Below are 21431 nucleotides of genomic sequence, written 5' to 3' on the forward strand. Positions count from 1 at the left end.
GCGCGGCGCGGTTGACCGTTACGCGATCTTGTTTGACTTGCTACGAGCCGTCGGATCTTCATCCGACGGTCGCGGTCATCGACGACATCGTGGCGGCGGCGGGAAACAGACGACCGACGGAGGCGAGCGGCGGCGGGTCGCCGGAGTTGGCCGAAACAACGTCACTGGGCTCGGTTTTGCGCGCGGAAGGCACCAAAAGAAAGAGGGGGACTTGGCGAGCTCGTTTTGGCGGTCCTTGACGACCGAGGCTCACCGTAAGCGGCGCTAGACGGCGGGGAAGAGGCGGCGGCGCGGGAGCTCAGGCGCTAGGGTTTCGGGTGCTTCGGCGTGGGTGCTCGAGACCGAGAGGGGCGGCGGCTTATATAGGGGTGGTGCTTGGAGATAGAGGCGACCCCGGGTTCAAATGCCCGGCGGACTCGGAGCGGGGGCGAGGTGGTTGCGATGTTGGCGGCGCGGTGGTTGCAGGAGGAGTCCCGGCCGGAGGTGGGAGATGACGGGCGGGCCCCACTCGTCGGTGGCCGCGGGCGGTAGACGGGCCGGAGCGGCTGCGTGGGCCGGCGCACGCGCTCGCGAGCCACGAGGAGGAAGCAAAGCGGCGGGCCGCGGAGGTGGAGAGTTGGGCCGGCAAAGGGGAAAAGAGGAGGGGCCAGCGGGGCTGCTGTGGCTGGGCCGCGCGGGAAGGTGGAGCAATGGGGCTGGGCCGAAAGAAGAAGAAGAAAGGGAAGGAAAGAAGATTGCGGCCCAGGAGAAGAAGAAGAAAAGGAAAAAGAAAAAGAAAAGGAAAAAGGTTTTGGAATTTGAATTTAAACTTGAAATTCAAATTTTGGTTCAAACTCCAACAATAAAAAATTATGCTCCAGCATGAATGCACAATTAACTCCTATGATGAATTAATTAAATTAAAGAAAATGAAATTAAATGCCTAGAATTTAAATGACACCCTAATTTGAGCAAATTTTAATGGATTTGAATTCTTCAAAAATTTGGGTATTACAGCCAACCATGGCATTCGGAGCTCTCGTCACGTCAAGGATGGCCAGGTCCAGCTGCACCCTCGCCTCTACCGGTACCCAGGTCCACGCCACCTCTACTCCCCTGCACCTAACAGTGCTTCTCGGTCAATGCCCAGTTCCAATCTTTCCGAAATTCTCGCAATTTTTGGTGTTGTGCGTTCGTTTGATGATGGTTTGGGTTCATCCCATGTGCTTATTTGTTCTGCTTGGGCAATCTGATTAGGGCGAACGACGCCTCCTCTGCTGTCCAGGCTTGGAGCTGTAGCTCGTGCTCAATTAGGAGTTGGGGTTGTCATATCATCAACCATTCCGCATCCATGACAAGGTTCTTCGCTTTTTGGATGTCAATGTGTGTGTTCTGTGCTTCTGTGTGCGGCACAAAGCTGCCGGCGGCGGCAGCACAAAGCACAGGAGTTTCCATTTGTACTTAGTAGAGATAATTGATATTCAATTAGGTATTGGAGCCTCAAGTATGCTTGCTGTCTGTGATGTAACAATAATCGTGTCTTGCATTGCATGATGGGAGCTTGAAATGTTTTGTATCAATGATTTTCTCATGTTACATTGTTGCAAAGTGGATGCTAATGTTCTCATACTTCTTATCTTATCTAGGTCCCTATCCAATTTTATTTGTTCAAGAGTGAAGGCTCAACAGCAAGCGACAACTATAATATATGGTAATATAGTGATTCTGACTATAATGGAAGACAACTATCCACTTAAAGGTCCGGGGAAGTGGAATGAAAATTGAAGAGATAAACCATATCTTATTTCTTGGTCATCTCTACAAGAAGTAAGCAATAGAATTGAAGGCATTTCCTTATATCAACTATGCTGAAATTGTGAGACGGTGATTTGATTTATGCACAGCTGCAAAGCATTAGGCGGTGATAGATAGCGTTGCATTGAATTTGGGCCTTGTATACACCACTGCAGATTTTAGGCAATATGTTTATCCATCTCGCACTTACTTGCAGATCCCGACATAAGCATTTGATTTATGCAATATGTTTTGGGTGCTTGCAGTGGCCGGAACGGCGGCAACGGAAGCAACGGACTGGATCCCGACAGTCCGCGACGCGGTGGCAAGTGCTGAGGCAGACGAAGAACCTGCCTAGGATCTTTTGGAGAAAAGCTTGTAGAGCCGTTGAAACTTGGTCGCCGTGGGTTGATGTGGGGTGCTTCGGCTGGAGTGAATGCGCCGTACTCCCCTCTGTATAGCCAGTTGGTGGCGCTTGGAGCGGTGGTGTCGCTGCACACAGCTCCAGCTCCTCAGCGGCGCGCGGATGTGGCCTTGGAGGTGACCGGTCTTGCTCAGGGAACTCCTAGCCGGGATAGTAATGGCGGAGCGAAGTCAAGGACACGGTGGTTGGCGGAGGAGTTCATGGCGCGCTCGAACCACATCAGCATAGGTGCGCTGCACCTCCTCGGGCATGTCGGGCACTAGTGACTCAGAGCAGTATTTAGAGAAATAAATAAGGACGAGCAAGAGATCCACTTCTCAGCAAAATCCAGTGTTGAGATGATCATTGTTCTGTTGCTGTACTTATGTAACCAAATTTCAGTACTCGCGGTAGGGATGTGAATCATGGTCTATACTACTGCCCTTCCAAGACTAGTATGCTCCCTGCCTATTCTAGATGATTCAGTTGAGCGATGCTGTACTGAAACTGGGAATTTTGTTCAGGATCTCTAGCAGGTATGGAATAGTCCAATTCGTTATTCTCTACTCTAAATAGATGGTTTGTAAAATATAAACAAGCAATACCTTTTTTGTAAAATAAACAAGGTGTCATTAATAATTATTCTATGGCAGAAGTGGTGAACAAAATCAAAAGAAGTTGCCTGACTTGCGCTGCTTGTGCTTGTGCTAACGAAAAGAAACTAGTGAATTCGTGTCCAGGGACCTCGCTCTTTGTCCGTGCGCGTGTGCACAAGGGAGACGAAAAGAAAACTAGCTAGCTGCCCCCCTTGGGCTTTACAGTTCAGCAGTGCGGCAGTTGGTAGGACTAGGAGTGCTTGCTGCCTTGCTCTCACCCCCGCAGTTCTTGCTGCTGCTGCTTCTTCTCCCCAACAACCCAGCCATCCGCAGCCATATCGACACTGCAGAATCCACACCACTCCACTGTGTGAGCAATCGCAGCCTACCACCTGCCACTATGGATCTGGTGGTGGGCGCATCGGAGTCCACCGTGAAGTCTCTGCTGGGCAAGCTCGGCAGCCTCCTCGCCCAGGATTACACCCTCATCCGGGGCGTCGGCCGCGACCTGCAGTACATCACCGACGAGCTCCGCACCATGCAGTCCTTCCTCCGTGACCTCGGCGACGCGGAGCAGGACCACCGGATGAAGGACTGGATGAAGCAGATCCGCGACATGACCTACGATGTGGAGGACTGCGTCGACGACTCGGGCAACCGCATCCACAACCCCCGCTGGCTCCGCGGCGACATCTGCTGCTACTTCCTCGTCAGCAACGTCTACGAGGTCCTGACGTGGTGGCCTCGCCGCGACATCGCCGGTAAGATCTCCGACCTCAAGGTACGGGCGCAGCAGATCAGCGAGCGGCGGCAAAGGTACGGCGTCAACAATCCCGAAGCGGCCAAGGGTAAAAATTCAGCTGCAGAGGGATTCGACGCTGCTGGAAACCAGGACAGGAGCCTTGCTCTTGTTGCCGCCATGGACCCCGTGGGTGTGGACGAGTTCATGGAGAAGCTGGAGCACTGGGTGAATGACGAGACAAAGAAGGCTGGTGTTCTGTCCATCGTCGGCTACGGAGGAGTTGGGAAGACTAGAATCGCCACCGCATTGTACAAGAAACTCGGGGACCAATTTGGCTGCCGTGCCATGGTGACGGTGTCTCAGAGCTCCAACATCGAGGCTATCCTGGACAACATAAGGAGTCAGGTCAAGCCTGAGAGCAACAAGGATCACGAGCGACACGGCCGTTCGGAAGAGAGCCGTCTCGCAGCAGCCTTGGAAGGCTTGCAAGCTCAAATCAGGAGAGGCAAGTCGACAATTAAGGCCAAGTGCCGATGCCTCGGCACCGCGCAGGAAACGGAGGGCGGCACCAAGCGAAACCAGCTCAACGACGAGCTCAAGGGCCACTTCCAGGAAAACAGGTGCGTGCTGTACTCTGTACAACATATAAATACCACATAGGATTAAGTTACTCCTGTCCTCATCAAACTGTGTAATGTTCTTTTTTTGACAGTTATTTGGTTGTGATTGATGATGTGTGGTCTGCGACGACGTTGGAGAATATCAGAAAGGCATTTCCTCAAACTGATAAGCATAGTCATCGAGGAAGAATAATAGTTACTACTCGGTTCCCAGCAGTTGCTACAGCGCGTAGAGGACAAGAAGGCGATCATGTTCATAAAGTTGTCCCTCTTTCCCTTAAAAAATCCATGGAGTTATTTAACCAAGCTTACTCTGAATCCAAACCAAGTCAAAATGTAAGTGTTCCAGATGAGGTATGGAAGGTATGTGGGGGTTTGCCATTGGCAATAGTGGCCATGTCCGGTTATGCGGCCTGCAACTCACACAAACATCTGAAGTGGGATGAAATCTACACTAAATTATTTCCTGACAAGAAGAGGCGCGAAGAATTGAAGAGTGGGGACATCCTTAACTCCACCCCTGCTGAGGCGGGTAAGGATACAAGGAAAGGTCTTACCCAGGAGGAGTTAGGCAGGATAGTTAGTCATTGCTACAATGATATGCCTGCTGAGATCATCACCTGCTCCCTGTATTTGAGCATATTTCCCAAGGGCAGCAGGATTAGCAGGAAGCGCTTAATAAGACGATGGATAGCTGAAGGCTTTGTTAGTGAGAAGGACGGGATGAGTGTGGAGGATGTTGCTGAGACGTACTTTGGCCATCTTGTAAGGAGGAAGATGATACGATCAGTGGAGCACAGCAACAGCGGGAAGATCAAGCAATGTGTAGTCCATGACATGGTTCTTGAGCACATTGTATCCAAGGCAAGTGAAGAGAATTTCATCACTGTGGTTGGGGGCCACTGGCTCATGCACCCACCAAGCAGCAAAGTTCGCCGGCTGTCCCTCCAAGGGAGTGATCCCAAGCGTGCAAAGGATACGGAAAAGATGAACCTGTCCCATGTCCGGTCACTCACCATGTTTGAAAGCTTGAAGCAACTGCCCTCCAATTCGTTCAAGTTTGGAACAATTGTGCAGGTCCTGGATCTTGAGGGCTGCACGGATATCAAAGAGCAACACGCCAAGGAGATATGTGGCATGTTTCTTCTCAAGTATCTCAGCCTCCGAAGAACAGATACTAAGGAGCTTCCTAAAGCTATTGGAAAGCTTCAGAATCTAGAGACACTGGACATAAGGGAGACAAAGATTGTTAAGCTGCCTAAAGAAGTTTGCAGCCTTGAACGACTCATCAACATACTTGGCGGTGACAAAGAAACACGCAGGGCACTGAAGCTCCCAGAAGAGTTTGTGAAGAAGCAGAAGATGAAGGGCTTGCGAGTACTATCAGGCATTGGGATTGTTGGGGAATTAGAAGACCTTCACCATTTGACGGACCTGAGGAAACTTGCCATTTACAAGCTCGAACTCACAGGCGATAGTGCGAATTTGAAATTAAGTTCCTCTATCCAGTACCTCTGTGGCTACTCTCTGCACACCCTTGTAATCCATGATGAGTCATCCAAGTTCCTCAAATGTCTGGATGAGATGACATCTCCACCAGAATCCCTTATTGCCCTTGAGTTATGTGGCATGATGGTTCAGCTCCCTGTTTGGATCACACAACTTGATGCTGTCACTAAGTTGACCTTATCAATAACAGCTCTCCGGACAGACAACTTAAGCAAGCTAAGCAATCTCAAAACATTATTCTCCCTCACCTTTACACTTGCTGCAGAAAAACAGGGTCCAGAAATTATGGCCATTCTTGCAAAAAATAAGTTGTTCTCAGATGGGCACATCGTATTTCCGGATGGTGGATTTGAGAACCTTAAGCTTCTTCGCTTGTGTGCTCCTGTCGTTCCATTGGTGAGCTTTATGGAAAATGCCATGGCAAAGCTTGAAAGGCTTGAGGTGCGGTTCAAAATATTGGAGGGCATTTATGGCGTAGAGAACCTTGCAAGACTCGAAGAGATGTATTTGAGATTAAATGACAAAGATGGCGAAGCTATGACCAACCATATAGTAGAAGAGATGAAGAGTGCAGTAAGAGAAGATCCTGCCAATAAGTCCGTGGTCAGGATAATCTTTCATATCACCACGACAGATTAAGACTAATATCAAATTGTTTGGGTCATTTTCTGAGTCATTGCGAGCTTCCCGTGTATCATCATATTGACAGTTATGCATGTTTGAAAAGTCTTTAGTAAATTACTTGCTTCAGGTGTTGCATTTTACTCTCTTTATTTTCAAACTTATTATGTACTTGTTCTAATTAGTGTAAGTGATGAACTTACCAGCCCTTTGTCGCAGGTTTACTTAACACGTATCAGCACTTAAGCTAATATTCAGTTTTTCAAAGGGTTTTGTGAAAATGTGTCTAGAATAATACTCCATCCTCCGTCCCTAAAAGAATAATACTCCATGCCTGTTCCGCTTTTGTTCTTTCTGGTTTGCGGATAGAGAGTAAGAAGGAACATGGGAAGAGCAAACGGGTATGCGTAACCAATGGCAATTGTGGTTAATTACCTTACTACACGAGAAGGTTTGAAACGTTGTATTTTGAGCACACATGAGGAGCTTCACAAAACACTTTATAGCTGGTCCCCTCCACATTTTAAAATCCTTGGAGCTGGTCCGCTAGATCTGTATTTTTCTTTGAGCTGGAGTTGGTGGAGCTAATGCATATGGTTTGAAGATTTAGGAGTGGAGCAGGATTACCTTGAGTAGAGTGCTACGAAATGTGCCTTTAGTTTGTCCAAGTTTGGAGTCCATTAGATCATTGGTGTCTGCTAAACGAACCCTTGGTTTGGAATTTTCATTCCATCGAATTGATTTGTTAGATATGAGGTACTTCAAGCAATGCTAAAAAAAACCAGATTATCAAAGTACTAGGCTAATTTTTTGATTTTTTCAATATATTTTTAGGTGTTTATTGCTAGATCAAGAAATTATTATTATTTCACTACTTGTTTTGCATGAATCTTTATTTACAGTGTTTTTTCGACTGGTGCTCTTGGTCCTAGGGGTTGTGGCAAATTAGGACAAGTCAAGATAATGCTAAGCTTTTTCACTAAAACAGTGCTCAAAATAAAATTATTCGTATCTACCAGGATGTGCTTTAATGTTTATCTAGTGTGCTTTCTCCCCACCCACAAAGAGTTCTGAGACCAGAGCCTATGCTACCATGCTACTTTGCTACTCTAGGGAAGTCAAGGCACACTAGTTGCATGAAATAAATGTGAAAACCTAAGTGTGGTAAGTAAGGAGATAAGCAAGGATGCAAACTCAGTACAAGGATTTAGAATGTGGTGTCGATGTGCAAATCACCAATCCTCATCCATGTCGGAATTACACTCAAAGATATGTTCCTGGTCAGTGGTCGCCAAGCTTGTTCCAGTCTAGCTAAGAAATAGCCAAACCAGATGAACAATTAGCCACTCCGGCAAGTAGTATTCGCCTCTAGCATCTCTTCAGATCACTTGACGCCATCTTTATTTTGGAGATTGATCTACCATGGATCTGTGTCCCTGCACAAGGGCATTGCCACTTCTTCACACTAAGGTGGAGGGCCGACGATTTGCGGGTGAACCACCCTGCAGGCTCACGACACTGGTGCACACCAAGCTTACTATGTAGTTCAACAATTCGAACTAGCCGCTAGCCCCATGGCTCTCCAAAACACCGAATAGTAGTGTACATAGGAACATCCAGTGTGTATAACGATAACGTACACAACTAGCTGGCAATTTGACTGACCTAAGCTACTTTTCGCCGTACTGAATAGTTCAGTGCACCTTTCTTCGCATTGGGATATCGTGCGCTCTATTTGAACTTGCCACCTCAACAACCAGCTAGTCTGCTAGTGGATCTTCACTGCCCATGCTTTGGCACTACTCTAGTGTTCATCACCGGACCATCCTCGTTTCAAAAAAAAGAAGAAGCATAGGATCATCCGATGTGTACAAGACATTCTTCAACCACTCAGTATTACTCCGGTAGAAGCATACTGTATGCAATCAAATTTAAACCTGACGTTTATGGCCTAGAATAACTCACAGCTGCCAAAATAATGAGGGGTATAATCGAGTTTTACCTCTTTGCTTAATCTGTCCTAAGAATCCTAGGAGTGTCTGGATTCAGGGACTACAGATGCACTCCTCATATGAAATCAACCCGAGCATTACATAGTATCAAAACCGTACCATCACTCTCACGGGATTAAAATCTTGATGGGAGACTCTCACGGGATTAAAATCTTGATGGGAGATTTTCAAGACATGACGTTAGTAGAAGGGCTATTCAGGATTTGACTGTCCAAGTCTCGTTAATATGCGGCCCTGAGCCCCTGACCCCACATGCCATGTGGCATGGAGGGCCAAATCACTCTCTTGTGTGTTGTGCCCTCTCTCAATCTGAATTAACCCATTTAGAGTTTGGCTGGCCGGAGTCACGACAGACTGCACCCCAGCACTCTCCTGCTGCATGCTGTTACACGTCGTCTGGAGCTGTCATCACATATACATGACATACTGGTATAATCTCTCACGGGTTGTGCAGTTTTCACATCGGCTCGATCTGACGTTTCCCGTGAGCGGGTTGTCTCAGGCTCGCTAGTGCCAGATTATCTGCCAAGCCATAAAGTCAGGTCAACACTTTGCTTAGCAAACTATGAGCATTCTATTTTTTATTTCTATAGAAAAGGAAATATTATTAATTTTATGAACCATATGTAAGAGTGATTGTGATTCCAGGCACATACTCAAATATGAAGTGGATGTGAGTGCACTCCGTTATGTTCTTCTCATACCACTTCTTCAACTCTGGACAGTCCCGAATACGCAGAAGAGGGTAGCGCTTTTTCTTTTCCTCACATATACTCTGCGGCAAAGATTTGATGCCATGACATTCATGGATGACGAGTTCCTTGATAGAGGTGTCCTGAACCACATGTTCTGGTAGATTGGTCATGCTGGCACAGTGAGAGAAAGACAGTAACTGGAGCGACAATAGGTGGCCCTTCATAATCTCTGGTGAGATGATCTTCTCACTGCAATTCCTGATATGTAAGCTATGCAGAGGCACCTCGCAGCTTTCGATCACCACTTCAGTTACTGGAGCAGATGCGGTGCAAGTGGAACTAATATCATGTTTCCCTCTCTTCTCTGGATACATCATCAATTGGTCGCAATCTGAAATCACAAGCATCCGGGTCTTAGGTGGGGAATCTCCAAACCTTAACTTGGGACATTTGTTTATCACCAATTCATCTAAGGTGGGGAACACGAAATTGTCACTACTACTGTAGGTATCCAGCTCTTTCAGGTTTATCATACCATCCAGGGTAACATGCATGAGTCGACGGAATGCTGCTTTGCTGCCACCACTCAAGTAGCCAGCGTCGATTCTTGTGACCTTAGCCACCCTTCTAAGAATCAGCCTTTGCAGGTTGGGCAGTACACCAATTGATGGTAAATTGCTGCAACTCGGAATGTCCACCATGGTAACCTCCACAAGATTAGGGAGATGCGAAAATATGCTAGATGTCAACCAAGCAGGGAGGTACTCGCTGCTATAACCATGTAGCTCAAAGTACTGCAAATTTTGCGGTGGCACTAGCTCTGCTAACAAAGCTCCGTCCTTCAAAGATACATCGTTATGGCCTGCACTCCAAACAAGTGCCAACTTCTGGAGCTTTTTTTTCTCCGTCAATCCTATGTTCTGTGCTTCCTCTGTAGATATTACCTTTTCAAGGCGGCTTATCTCCACCTCTTTGCAACTCACATCCTTGAGCTGAGCAAGGTTGCTTCTATTTGCTCCTTTTTCAGTGTGAACAACAAACTGATATCTTTCCAGACCCAGGCAGTTACTCACAACTAGAGACTTCTTTGGACAATTCCTTTCTCCCATCCATTTCTCTATTTTCTTGAGTCTAGAACAGCCCGACAGATTCAGTGTTTGTAGTTGACTGAGCAGACCTAGACTTTCAGGTATATCAAAAAGAAATATGTTATGAGAGAGGTCCAAATGCTCCAGATTATGTAGGCAACTGATACTTTCAATGTATTCAATCCTCTCCTTTTCTGGAAGATAGCAAAATATAGGATTCAGGCACATGGATAAGTTCAAATATCGGAGGTTGATGAGCTCCACCCAGAAATATTTTAGTGCTTTCAGATGGAACCTGTGTTGAGAAAGATAACAGCAAGGGTGTGACAAGTTGAGATGCTGGAGATTGGTAAGGCCATCCACAACACTAGGGATCCCTTCAAGGCAAGAGCAAGAAGATAGATCAAGATGTTCCAACTTTTTAAGAACCCCAAATGATTCGGGCGGCAGGGTTTTCAGCCCAATGCAGCCTGATAGATCAATGTGCACCGCATTTGTGAGATTGCCAAATGAAGCCGGCAGTTCTAAAAGCCCCGAGCAGCCTGATAGATCAATATGCATGGCATTTGTGAGATTGCCAAATGAAGCCGGCAGTTCTAAGAGCCCTGAGCAGCCTGATAGATCAATATGCATGGCATTTGTGAGATTGCCAAATGAAGCCGGCAGTTCTGAGAGTCCAGAGCAGCCTGATAGATCGATATGCATGACATTTGTGAGATTGGAAAATGAAGCTGGCAGTTCTAAAAGCTGAGAGCAGCCTGATAGATCAATATGCCCTAAATTTAATAGATTGCCAAATGAATCTGGTAGATTTACAAGCTCAGAGGATCCTGACAAGTTAAGATACCTAAGCTGCCTTAACTGACAAATAGAATCTGGTAGTTTCTGTAGCCAGCAGTCTCTTAAATCCAAGACACACAGGTATTTGGCAGATGAGAACGAATCATCACTGAACTGCTTATTGCTACATCCATGAAAAAGGGCTGACAATATACCAGATAAATTCTGTTGACTGACGTCAGAATTGGTGAGCCGTGCATATCGATAGCCGTTTTTCTGCATGAAATGTCGGTAACAGGTTTCACCATCCAAAATAATCAATTTTCCCCATGAAGCCCAGCGTGCAATGTCATATATTAAATAGTTCAATGTGAAGTACACTGCACTGCTATCGTCCTGCATGAAAGGTACAAGCTGCATTAGTGTCTCTGATTGTTTGTGTAAATGTCTATTATGAAACGGGTATTCTTATTACATACTGTATAGATTTTGCCATAAATCAGCCAGTACTAGCTATTTATATTTTTTGGCCTCTTCAGATAGATGGGATATAAGAATCTATTGAGGTAAAACAAGTGATCATGGTGTTGAGGGCATCACTAGTTGTAGATAGGTTTGTTTTCCTTATTAATTGTATTACAAAGATGAGGATTTGGGTTTAGAAGCATGGTCATGTGTCTTTAGACTAGTTTCTTAGGGTCTGTTTGGATCCATCCAGCTAGAGCTATCCATCTAATTTTAGCTTTAGCTTATCCAGACAATCTCAGCTAATCCTCATCTAACAACACTCAGCCAGCCAGCTAACAATTGTCTCCACCTAGCTAATCCTTAGCTCTAGCTGATCCAAACTGGACTTTAGATGGCAATAGCATCAATAGACAAGAAAACTCACTCAGATCAAGGAAGTAAAGACACAAAGGCACAATATATCTCTATTTGGTCCGGATCCGGATCTTGGTAGTAGAGGATTCTATGCACCCAAATTTGAGCTTAAGACATCTCGAATGCTCAACACTTGGGTGCATTCAGGTGTGAATCATGTGGCTATGGTACACGAGGGTTGACCTCTAACTCAACACACATATGTGGGTGTACATGTGGACATATGCATCTGTGATTGCATGTTTGCGTCCATGTGCCAGAAAGAATTGGATTAAGCCTTCCTGAATCAAGGCTACCGGTTTCCTTTGTGTACACGCTTTTCTAACTCTGTAGAGTAGTTGCTGTGTATCATGTAATATGGATATATGCACCAGCACATCCGTGCTTACTACAACATGATAATTCTGCACACATAGTGTTAATTAATTGCTTGACTAAAAAGGGTGTGTGTTTAGAGTTGTCATGTTTCCGGAAAAAGGAAAGGAAAAGCAGCAGGAAGAGGAGGCCGAGAAGTACTAAATATGGTGATTGAAGGAACTCACCGAAGGCGGCAGTACTGAATGTTGAAGGAATGACATGCCCAAAAGCATCCCAATATACTTGTCAGCCACCTGCCTGGTAGAGAGCCTATCCGATGGTTCGATAAGCTGGAGAGCAGTCCAGTGGTGAACCAGGTCGTCTTTAAGTATACTGTGGCCTCGTGGAAAGATTGCACAGTAAGCAAAGCATAATCTAAGATTCGGTGGCATGCATTGATAGCTCAGCAAACATAATGAAACAAAGCAGATGCCATATGTGTCCTTCCAGATATTACTGTTGAGCACCGATATGATTTCTTCACGAGTCTTGGACCGCAGCGTGTACCCAATTACGTGAATTGCTGAAGGAAGACCCATGCACTTGATAGCAATCTTGTGTAGTATCTCCTGAAGCTCCCTTCGAGCCTCCTCAGTTCTAGATGCAAAGCCACATTTCCGATATATCAGTTCCATTGACTCGGTAACACTTAGGGGGGAAGTTTCGTACATATAATCCCAACCATAGCTTATTGTACGCGTGGTTACCATGACAATCACCTTACTGTCATTCTTCCCTGCACCCAGCATACGCTTTAACCCATCCAAGGCAGAGCACACCTTGTCCCATAGGTCGTCCAGAACAATGAGTACCTTTTTACCACCACCAAGTAACACATCAAGGCGCTTCATTATCAACTCCACATCACTTGAGTCCTGATGCTCGCCTTTATTGGACAGTTGAGAAAGGATGCAATTACCTATTTTCTTCAAGTCAAATTCCTGTCCTACATAGACCCAGGCCCGAGCGTAATCTCTGATTATGGTGGTATCACTGAAAACCATTTTTGCAATAGTTGTCTTGCCTAGCCCTGCAACACCGCAGATAGCCAGAACGAAGAGCCCTCTGCTGCTGTCCCTCGCTGCAGATAAGATGTCAGCCATTATCTCCTGTTTTTCTCCTTCCCTTCCCACGATGCATTCTTCTTCATCAACAAAACATTCTGTTCCTGTATGAGCATCATCAACAGATTGCTCATCCCTCCTAAATGCGAAAATCTGAAGGTGTTGCTCTAACAATTCTTCGATGTTTTCCTTCGCCTTATCCATCGTGCTGGCCGTGGTCCACCCTTTTCGTGCCGTTGCAGTTGGGAGGCAGGGGCAGCGCACCGCTGTCACCTAGAAAATCGGCGAACGAATTCCGGTCAGCACAAGTATGTGACAGTATGAATAAGTAGCTAGATCTGGATTTCTGCTTAAACCCGCGCTTCTCTAATGCGTGGTGGCAAATCAGGGGATAGTAGGCAGCTAGATCTACTGGCAGTCACATACCGGTGCCCCCTTATTGTTGGCTTGGATCTCGTCGACCATGTCCCAGATGCCGTAGGCGGCGTCCTCGAGACGCATCAGCCACTCCCGCACCTCTTCCTCCTCCTCCTCTACGGAACGCCTCTCCGCGTCCCCCAGCACCTGCACCATGGTCTCCATCTTCCCCTTCAACTCCTCCAGGTGGCGCCTCAGATCCTCCGGCATCGTGACCGCAGCATCTCCCAGGGCGGTCACCAACTTGTCACGGGCCACCTTGACGACCGCCGAGGCATGCATCGCGCTGATGGTGCGTAGGGACATGGCCACCTTCCTGCTCGATCGGATCCACCGTTCGGCTTCAGCTTGAGTTGGGAGAGAGAAGAAGAAAAGAAAAGGGCGTGGTGTAATACTATAACGGTGGAATAGGAAAAGGGCGTGCAATTAGGGCCACCTTACTTATTATTAAGTACTAAACTTGCTTATTTTTCGAGGACTAAAGTTACTTCCCTGTTTTATTGTAGGGACTGAAGAGCAATAAATAATTTGAACAATAACCTCACTACCCTAATCAATGCTGCCCCTGCCCTTTTCCCTCCTTCGAGCTGCTCCTCCTTCCTCCCGAACATCACCGCATCCTTTTCCCTGTTCCTTTCTTCTTCCGCTCGTCCCCTGTCCCCTCCTGCACCGCACCCTGCTTCCTGCACCCCACGCCTCGGGCCACCGCGTCGCCTGGCCCTGACGCCACCGTGCCCTGCCTCGCTGCTCCTCGCTCGTCGCCCGTCACCCGGCCACGCGCTCCACCACCACACCATCGCGCCACTGCTGGCCCACCTACGCCGCGTCCTGCCCACCCTTTTGCGCCCGCCGCCGCACTACGCGCCCCCGCGCTGCCCGTGCCTAGCCATGCTCGCCTCGTCGCGCACCTCCGCCGTTCCCACTCCTGGCCGCGCTTGCCGCCGCCACCGCGGTCTGCAGCACTAGCAAGAAAGAAGAAGAGGGAGGGAGCAGAGGGGAGATGGAGCCGGGGAAAGAGGACGGCGCCGGACCGTAGCTGCGGGGAAAGAAGGGTGCAGCGGCGGCGGGGAAAGGAAATGGAGGCAACGGATGGGGACGGGTGGGTGCGGGAGGGAGAGAGGGTAACGGACAGACAATTAATGCGGGCAGGGGGTGTCCAGGTGCACTTTAGCCTCCATAAGCAACCTCTTGGTGGCTTATTTGTTTATCCTTAGGGACTAACGTTTAGTCCCAATAAGTAAGGGTGTTTGGAGCTTTAGGGACTAAAATGGACTAAAGTTTAGTCCCTAAGAATAAGCAAGTTTAGTCCCTAAGAATAAGCAAGGGATATCCAGCAGCTCTCCATGAATTGAACAGGTCCAGCTAATGAATGCAAGGCTCTGTCTTCTAAGCTACTATAATTATAGTAATAATACTATTATAGTATTATTATAGTAATAATACTATAATTGAACAGGGCAGTAGGTGCATAAATAGATGATCATCAGTACCGCATTAAGAAATGCACGACTCTGTCTTCTAAGCTACTAAAGGTTAGGTGCATCGGGGAAACAATTGTTCATTGTTGATTAAGCTATTTTGTGGCATACTTTACAGTAATCAATTGTTGTAATACAGTATAAAGAGATGCTTTCAAGAATGAAAGGTTTGGATCTTAGGTTGTATGGGCGCCTTAAAAGGAGGACGGAGTAGATGTTAACGTTGTGGCAACATTTTTTAGCAGCTATATTTTTTCAAATGAAAAAAATGATCACCTAAACCGCTGTAACTCCTAGTTATTGCCGAGTGAGAACGGCTTCTTCGGGAAAAAGGCAATCGCAGCACCAGAAGGACCTAATTGCTAGTACTGCAATCAATCGAGTCCTAATTGGCTAACTCGGTAAGAAAAAAATATAGCAAATACAATATTTCATCTACTACAAGTTCTGGCGGAATATTCCTTTTTGATCCGGTAAAAGTGTTAGAAAGTGAAAAAATGGAATGATGTAATGGAATGGGGTTGTATTGGTAGAGGGAGTCTGTACATATTTATATTCTACCAACAGATAAGAAGTAGGCCCTTCAAGATGACTATTCACGAAGGGGCACCCCTTGGGGTGGCAGTTCCTTACTTGGTAATTATCCATTAATTAACTAATTAATTCAATAATTATAATAATTGATCACTAATTATGTGTTTCACAACACTCCCCTTGGTCAATTGCTTGTAAGCTTCACTGTAATCCTTGTTCAATCATCTTATTATATGGGAAAAACTCCTCCAAAAATTCCTATGGAAAAAATATTGAGGAGAAACCAACTTGTATGTCTATATGCCATTAAAACTACTTTAAAACCCAGTGGAAAATATAAGGAGAAAACGATATGGCATATTTTAGATTATTGTCTCATTGCAAACTCATATGAGAAAAACCTTGAAAAGGAAAAACTTATAAGTAGGTTTGGAAATCAATAATATTATGATCCGAGGATCATATTCGAATCACCTTCCCTAAAACCTAATGGGAAAATATGAGAAGGAATTGTATATCTTTTATATCTCCCTAAAAACTCTTGTAGAGAAAATAGAAGATATGACATAATATGTCTTGAATACCACCTTTAAAAATCCCGGTGGGAAAAATAGGTGATATGACTTATATTCTTGTATTGATATTGCCTTATTAAAACCTTTTATGAGAAACTTTTGTGAGAAAAAACTCATATAGGAAAAAGAGTACTTAGGGAGTCTCCCCCTGAGCCTTGCAAAATTTAAGTTGTTACTCATTATTTACCATGAACACCATTCTACGATGTAGTGGTGGATAAGTATATTAGTGATCATATTTTGCAAGATGTTTATTCCCTTACTTTGTAAAAATGAGGATAAAACATTTTTGAGCAATATGATATTGCTAGTATGTAACCTTATTTAATCCAAGCAATACAAGTTGCATTATCATTTATGGATAATATTAGTGATTATATGGAATCACATTTTATCATTCATCGAAGTTACACATATACATGTGATGCTTCAGAATGATAGATAAAAGTTACCATTAGGGTCTATTTTGATGACTCACATGAAAACTTTATTATCAATATCAGTCTATGATCTGGCAATATGGGGATTAGTAAGCCAATATCTTGATATCCCACTTTATCATGTCTTGAAATTAATCAAGATCTTTTAATACCATTTAGATATATGTAGATATTTGTTTTTGGACTCCCACCAGTATGGTGTTGTTGGAGTTACACTAATTTGCACCATAGTAATGTATTTACAAATGCAGTATCAGGCCTATTGCATTTGGTATAATACATGAGTGCTTTTGTTGGCACTAAGTTTACCATCTGAGAGTCTAAATGGATATTGATCCATCTTTGGGACTGAATGACCATAAGTATTGATGGATATGCTTGTCCAATATTGTCGGTGCATAAATTGGCCGACAAGTAAATATTTGTAGTTTTGTCGTGCGTTAGATAGGATATGGCCTAGCACACAATGACATAGGATGTATACTGGTTTGGGCAACGTGCCCTACGTCCAGTCGAGGTCGGTCGGTCGACTTTATTCCTGAGCTCAGGTGCTCAAAGTTTGCAGTGGAGGTACAAACGAGAGGGGTAAGAGGGGGTGCCTAAGTTCTGGCCGTGCTCTACCCAAGTGGAGGAGAGTGACAGGAGCTCAGACGTGCGCTAAGTGTTCGAAAGTGCGTAGAGAGTAAGGTGTGTGAGCATAAGGTCACGTAAGTTGTTCAGACAGGGAGGGTCCGTCCCCTTTTATAGCACAGGGGGGCCTTACAAGTCAGAGAGAGAGAGAGCGTGCGGGTGTTGCCTAGTCTTGTCGAGGCCCACATCGTCGAGTACGGTATGGCTATTGTCCTTGGTCCCTATTCTCCTCGTTAGGCCACTCCGTTGTAGTGGGTAGGTTTATGGCGGCACTGTGTGGGGCATGCGCAGGGCGTGGTGCGGTACGGTTCCTCGTACGGTAGTTGACCTGGATGCTTCCTCGTTATCCGTCCTACCTGCTCCCTAAGCCCACACCGAGCGGGCATCCCCGGTTGATTGTCCAAGTCGGCCCCGACCAAACCGGTCGGGGGGAGCGGTGTGGCTGGTACGGAGCATCCCGGTCGAGGGCACTCGGTCGGGATCGGACTATGGTCCCACCCCCGACTGGGCCCTTCTGTTCAGGTGCTGACCAGCCCTCCTGGTCGGAGGAGCCGGTCGGTGGCTGGATCTTGGTCTCGGCCTGCATTGCGTTGCTGGGCCGGCCCAGGCGCACGTTGCCACCATACCCCTTGTTGGGCTAAATACTGCGGGAAAGCGGTCCTAATGGGACCCTGGGTCCATGGACCTGTCAGGAGCCCCCGAGCCCCTTTGGGACTTTGCAGAAGCCGTGAAGGGGCTGTTGGTTGGCAGGTTGCTGCTTCGCCAAAGGGAACACACGAGGGTGTTCTTTCTTTTTGTCTCGTTGTGAGAAGGACGGGCTAAGTGCGAGGACTTGGCCCCGTATCCCAGATGATAAGGATAGGCTTCACGCGGGCACCGTACCGTCGCCTTGTGCCCCTATACCTTCACCTCGATTACAGGTGCTTTTATTGCACGGTTGCTGAACCGTCGCCTCATTGCCAGGCATCTTTATGGCACGTTCACGGACGCGTATTATAACCGTTCCTGGATGGTAACCATCCGCCCATTGATCCTTCCCTCCAGAGACTCTTTGGGCATGTCCGGGGGCCACAATGCGAGAAGATCCCTCGTAAGGAGGGGGCATCATGCATCCTGGATTCCACTTGCCCTGAGGCTGGATGGAAGGATGAGGGCGCTGCCAAGGGAGGAAGGGGAAGCATGGATTTCCATACCCTCTCTCCTGGTCGGGCCGCTGAAGATTGCACGTCGTCGTCGGAATACCCAGCGTCCGACTTGGAATGCCGCACTCGTACTCCAGCTTCTTTGATGTGTGGCCCCGAGCGAGTTTTCCCAGGTCTCCACAGAGGGAGGAGAGAACTTTGGGTGCAGTTCGCCTGTGGTGCCTGAGTTCTTTTATCTTTTTCGGCCCGTGGCACCTCTCGGTCCTAGGCGCCGCTCCGTCCCTCAGGGGGAGGAGATCGAAGAAGAATCGGCAAGGACGAGAGGTTCTGAGCACAACTTTATTGCATTGCATGTGATCTTTTTTTTCTTTCGGTCCCGAGGCATAGAGTAGCCCCTGGGTTGTATGCACACGCTTTTGCGTGATATTGTTAAAGCCTTTGGGCTCCTGTATTCGCACGCTTTGCGTAATATTGTAAAGCCTTTGGCTTATGTTTTTAGCTCAATGAAAGCTTGTATTCGATATGTGATTCCCGTGCCCATCGCGCCATAGAGGCAGATTGTTGTTGGGACTCTTGGCATTTTTCTCCTTTGTCTACCGCATTGCGTAGGGTAGCCGAGAAGGGTCAGGCGTCCTAACCCCCGAGGGGATGACTGGCATAGGCTGCAGAGGCGCATCAGATAGATTCAGACACCTAGCTCCCGAGGAAAAGACTGGTGTGGGCCGTAGAGGCGCGCCGAGTTGGCATGGGTGCCCAGCTCCCAAGGGGGAACTTGTTGGTATTCCATTTTCCTCCGGGTTTGCGCGAGCGGACATGGTGGGTCTAGCCCCCGAGCCTGCGGCTTACTGGGGAGTCGGTCGGAAGCTGAGTACTTTGGTACCCTTTTAGTCATACGCGAGTTGAGTGGTCATTGGCACCTCTCTCCCGAGGAAGGGATCTGTTGGTAGTCCGCCCTCCGCCATGTGCGCACGAGCACACCCGGTGGGTATAGCCCCCGCGCCTGCGGCTGACTGGAGAGTTAGTCGGAGGCTGAGCACTTTGGTACTCTTTCCTGGGGCCACAGACTTCTGTATCCCTGACGGTTGGTGTTGGGATACGAGGTAGGCTACACTAGCGCAAATCAAAAATTCTACCGCGTATAACCAGGAAGAACTGCCGTATAAGGATCACGGGATTACCACTCGACGCACTACTGGTGCGGAAGATGTAGATATGCGTCAATGCAGTGAAGACGATCACGTAGTTGTACGTAGTCAATCAACGTAGTCGTACGTAGTCGATCACGTCCAGCAGCTCCTCAGCAGCTCGTCCACGTGCAGCAAGATCGCCTCCGGTACCGCGGCTCGTCGTTGGCTCGTCGGCGGCTCGTCCAAGTTGTTGGGATACGAGGTAGGCTACACTAGCACAAATCAAAATTTCTACCGCGTATAACCAGGAAGAACTGCCGTATAAGGATCACGGGATTACCACTCGACGCACTACTGGTGCGGAAGATGTAGATATGCATCGGTGCAGTGAAGACGATCACGTAGTCGTACGTAGTCGATCACGTCCAGCAGCTCCTCAGCAGCTCGTCCACGTGCAGCAAGATCGCCTCCGGTGCTGCGGCTCGTCGTCGGCTCGTCGTGGCTCGTCGGCAGCTCGTCGATGGCTCGTCCAAGTGCTGCAGGCGCAACACCTCCAAGGTATCCACACGTGCAGGGAGGAAGCGTCGCAAGCCGGATTGCTAGATCCGCGAGTTGCAACAGGCGAGGGCGTGGGAAGCGCGGCAGGTGTGTTTCGCCAAAAGGTGTAAACCCTAGGGCGCCCCCACCCCTCTATTTATAGAGGTTCCTGATGGGCCTCTGGATCCGAGGCCCATTAGTACTCCTAAACCTAATCCAACTCGGATCAGATCCGAATTGGGCTTCCAGCCCCTTAAGTGTGTGACCCTATGGGTTCGGATACGTATAGACATGGCCCGAGTACTCCTACTCGGCCCAATAGTCGGTAGCGGCCTCTAGCAAGACGTGCCAACTCCTATACGCATACGAAGATCATATCAGACGAACCATCACAACATAATATACATGCTATTCCCTTTGCCTCACGATATTTGGTCTAGCTTCAAGCCGACCGCTCTTTCTCGATTCTGTGATTCGGAATCCCTTTGTAGGTTAACTCTTAACCGTACGTAGCATGGCCATGCATTTTCGGATCCGATCACTCGAGGGGCCCAGAGATATCACTCTCAATCAGAGAGGGGCAAATCCCATCTTGATTGACCATGTCTCATAGCATGCTTCTTGACAAACCCGAAAGCTATCTTTATAACTACCCTGTTACGGCGTAGCGTTTGATAGCCCCTAAGTAGGTCGATCCACATCTAGAATACATGCGACAATCTCAGGTCTAAGGACAAAGCGTATATGTTGTTTAAAGAGAGAACTACTTCTCGTGTTGGGTCAGTCCTAACACATGTCTCCACATGTGTCCACATTATTAGTTCAACATCTCCATGTCCATGACTTGTGAAACATAGTCATCAACTAATACATGTGCTAGTCTAATATTCATGTGTGTCCTCACATGAACTCCGACTAGGGACAACTTTAGAATAACCATACAAGTAAAGAGTTTCACATACAATTCACATAATTGCAAATCAATTCAAGTAGCCTTTAATGGATATTCAATGAACACAATATACAAATCATGGATACAAATGGAATATCATCATCTCTATGATTGCCTCTAGGGCATACCTCCAACACAAGTGCTGCAGGCGCAACACCTCCAAGGTATCCACACGTGCAGGGAGGAAGCGTCGCAAGCCGGACTGCTAGATCCGCGAGTTGCAACAGGCGAGGGCGTGAGAGGCGCGGTAGGTGTGTTTTGCCAAAAGGTGTGAACCCTAGGGCGCCCTCACCCCTCTATTTATAGAGGATCCTGACGGGCCTCTGGATCTGAGGCCCATTAGTACTTCTAAACCTAATCCAACTCGGATCTGATCCGAATTGGGCTTCCAGCCCCTTAAGTGTGTGACCCTATGGGTTCGGATACGTATAGACATGGCCCGAGTACTCCTACTCGG

At 47.3% G+C, this 21431-nt stretch overlaps 2 protein-coding genes across 5 annotated transcripts; one reads left to right on the top strand and one right to left on the bottom strand.

The window, feature by feature from the left end:
* The first annotated feature begins 995 nt into the window (after nt 1-995).
* Nucleotides 996-6531, top strand: LOC101765330 (disease resistance protein RPM1-like). Of its 4 annotated transcripts, none has more exons than XM_022827921.1 (4): nt 996-1074; nt 1626-1806; nt 2040-4134; nt 4227-6531. In XM_022827921.1, exons 3-4 carry the CDS (start codon nt 3173-3175, stop codon nt 6280-6282), a joined length of 3018 nt encoding a protein of 1005 aa, XP_022683656.1. In that variant the 5' UTR covers nt 996-1074; nt 1626-1806; nt 2040-3172; the 3' UTR covers nt 6283-6531. The 4 variants fall into 4 exon arrangements, with proteins under 4 accessions (XP_022683656.1, XP_022683657.1, XP_022683658.1 ...); XM_022827922.1 differs by having other exon boundaries at nt 1626-1690; XM_022827923.1 differs by lacking the exon at nt 1626-1806 and having other exon boundaries at nt 1057-1074.
* Nucleotides 6532-8118: 1587 nt separating this feature from the next.
* LOC101766016 (disease resistance protein RGA2) lies at nt 8119-13983 on the bottom strand. Its single transcript, XM_004974900.2, has 4 exons — nt 13569-13983; nt 12264-13415; nt 8933-11235; nt 8119-8798 (listed from the first exon to the last, which is right to left on the bottom strand). The coding sequence occupies exons 1-4, from the start codon at nt 13863-13865 to the stop codon at nt 8795-8797; spliced, it is 3756 nt and encodes a 1251-aa protein (XP_004974957.1). The 5' UTR covers nt 13866-13983; the 3' UTR covers nt 8119-8794.
* Between the last annotated feature and the right edge of the window lie 7448 nt (nt 13984-21431).

Source organism: Setaria italica, chromosome VII (genome assembly GCF_000263155.2).
Source record: "Setaria italica strain Yugu1 chromosome VII, Setaria_italica_v2.0, whole genome shotgun sequence".
NCBI classification, from domain to species: domain Eukaryota; kingdom Viridiplantae; phylum Streptophyta; class Magnoliopsida; order Poales; family Poaceae; genus Setaria; species Setaria italica.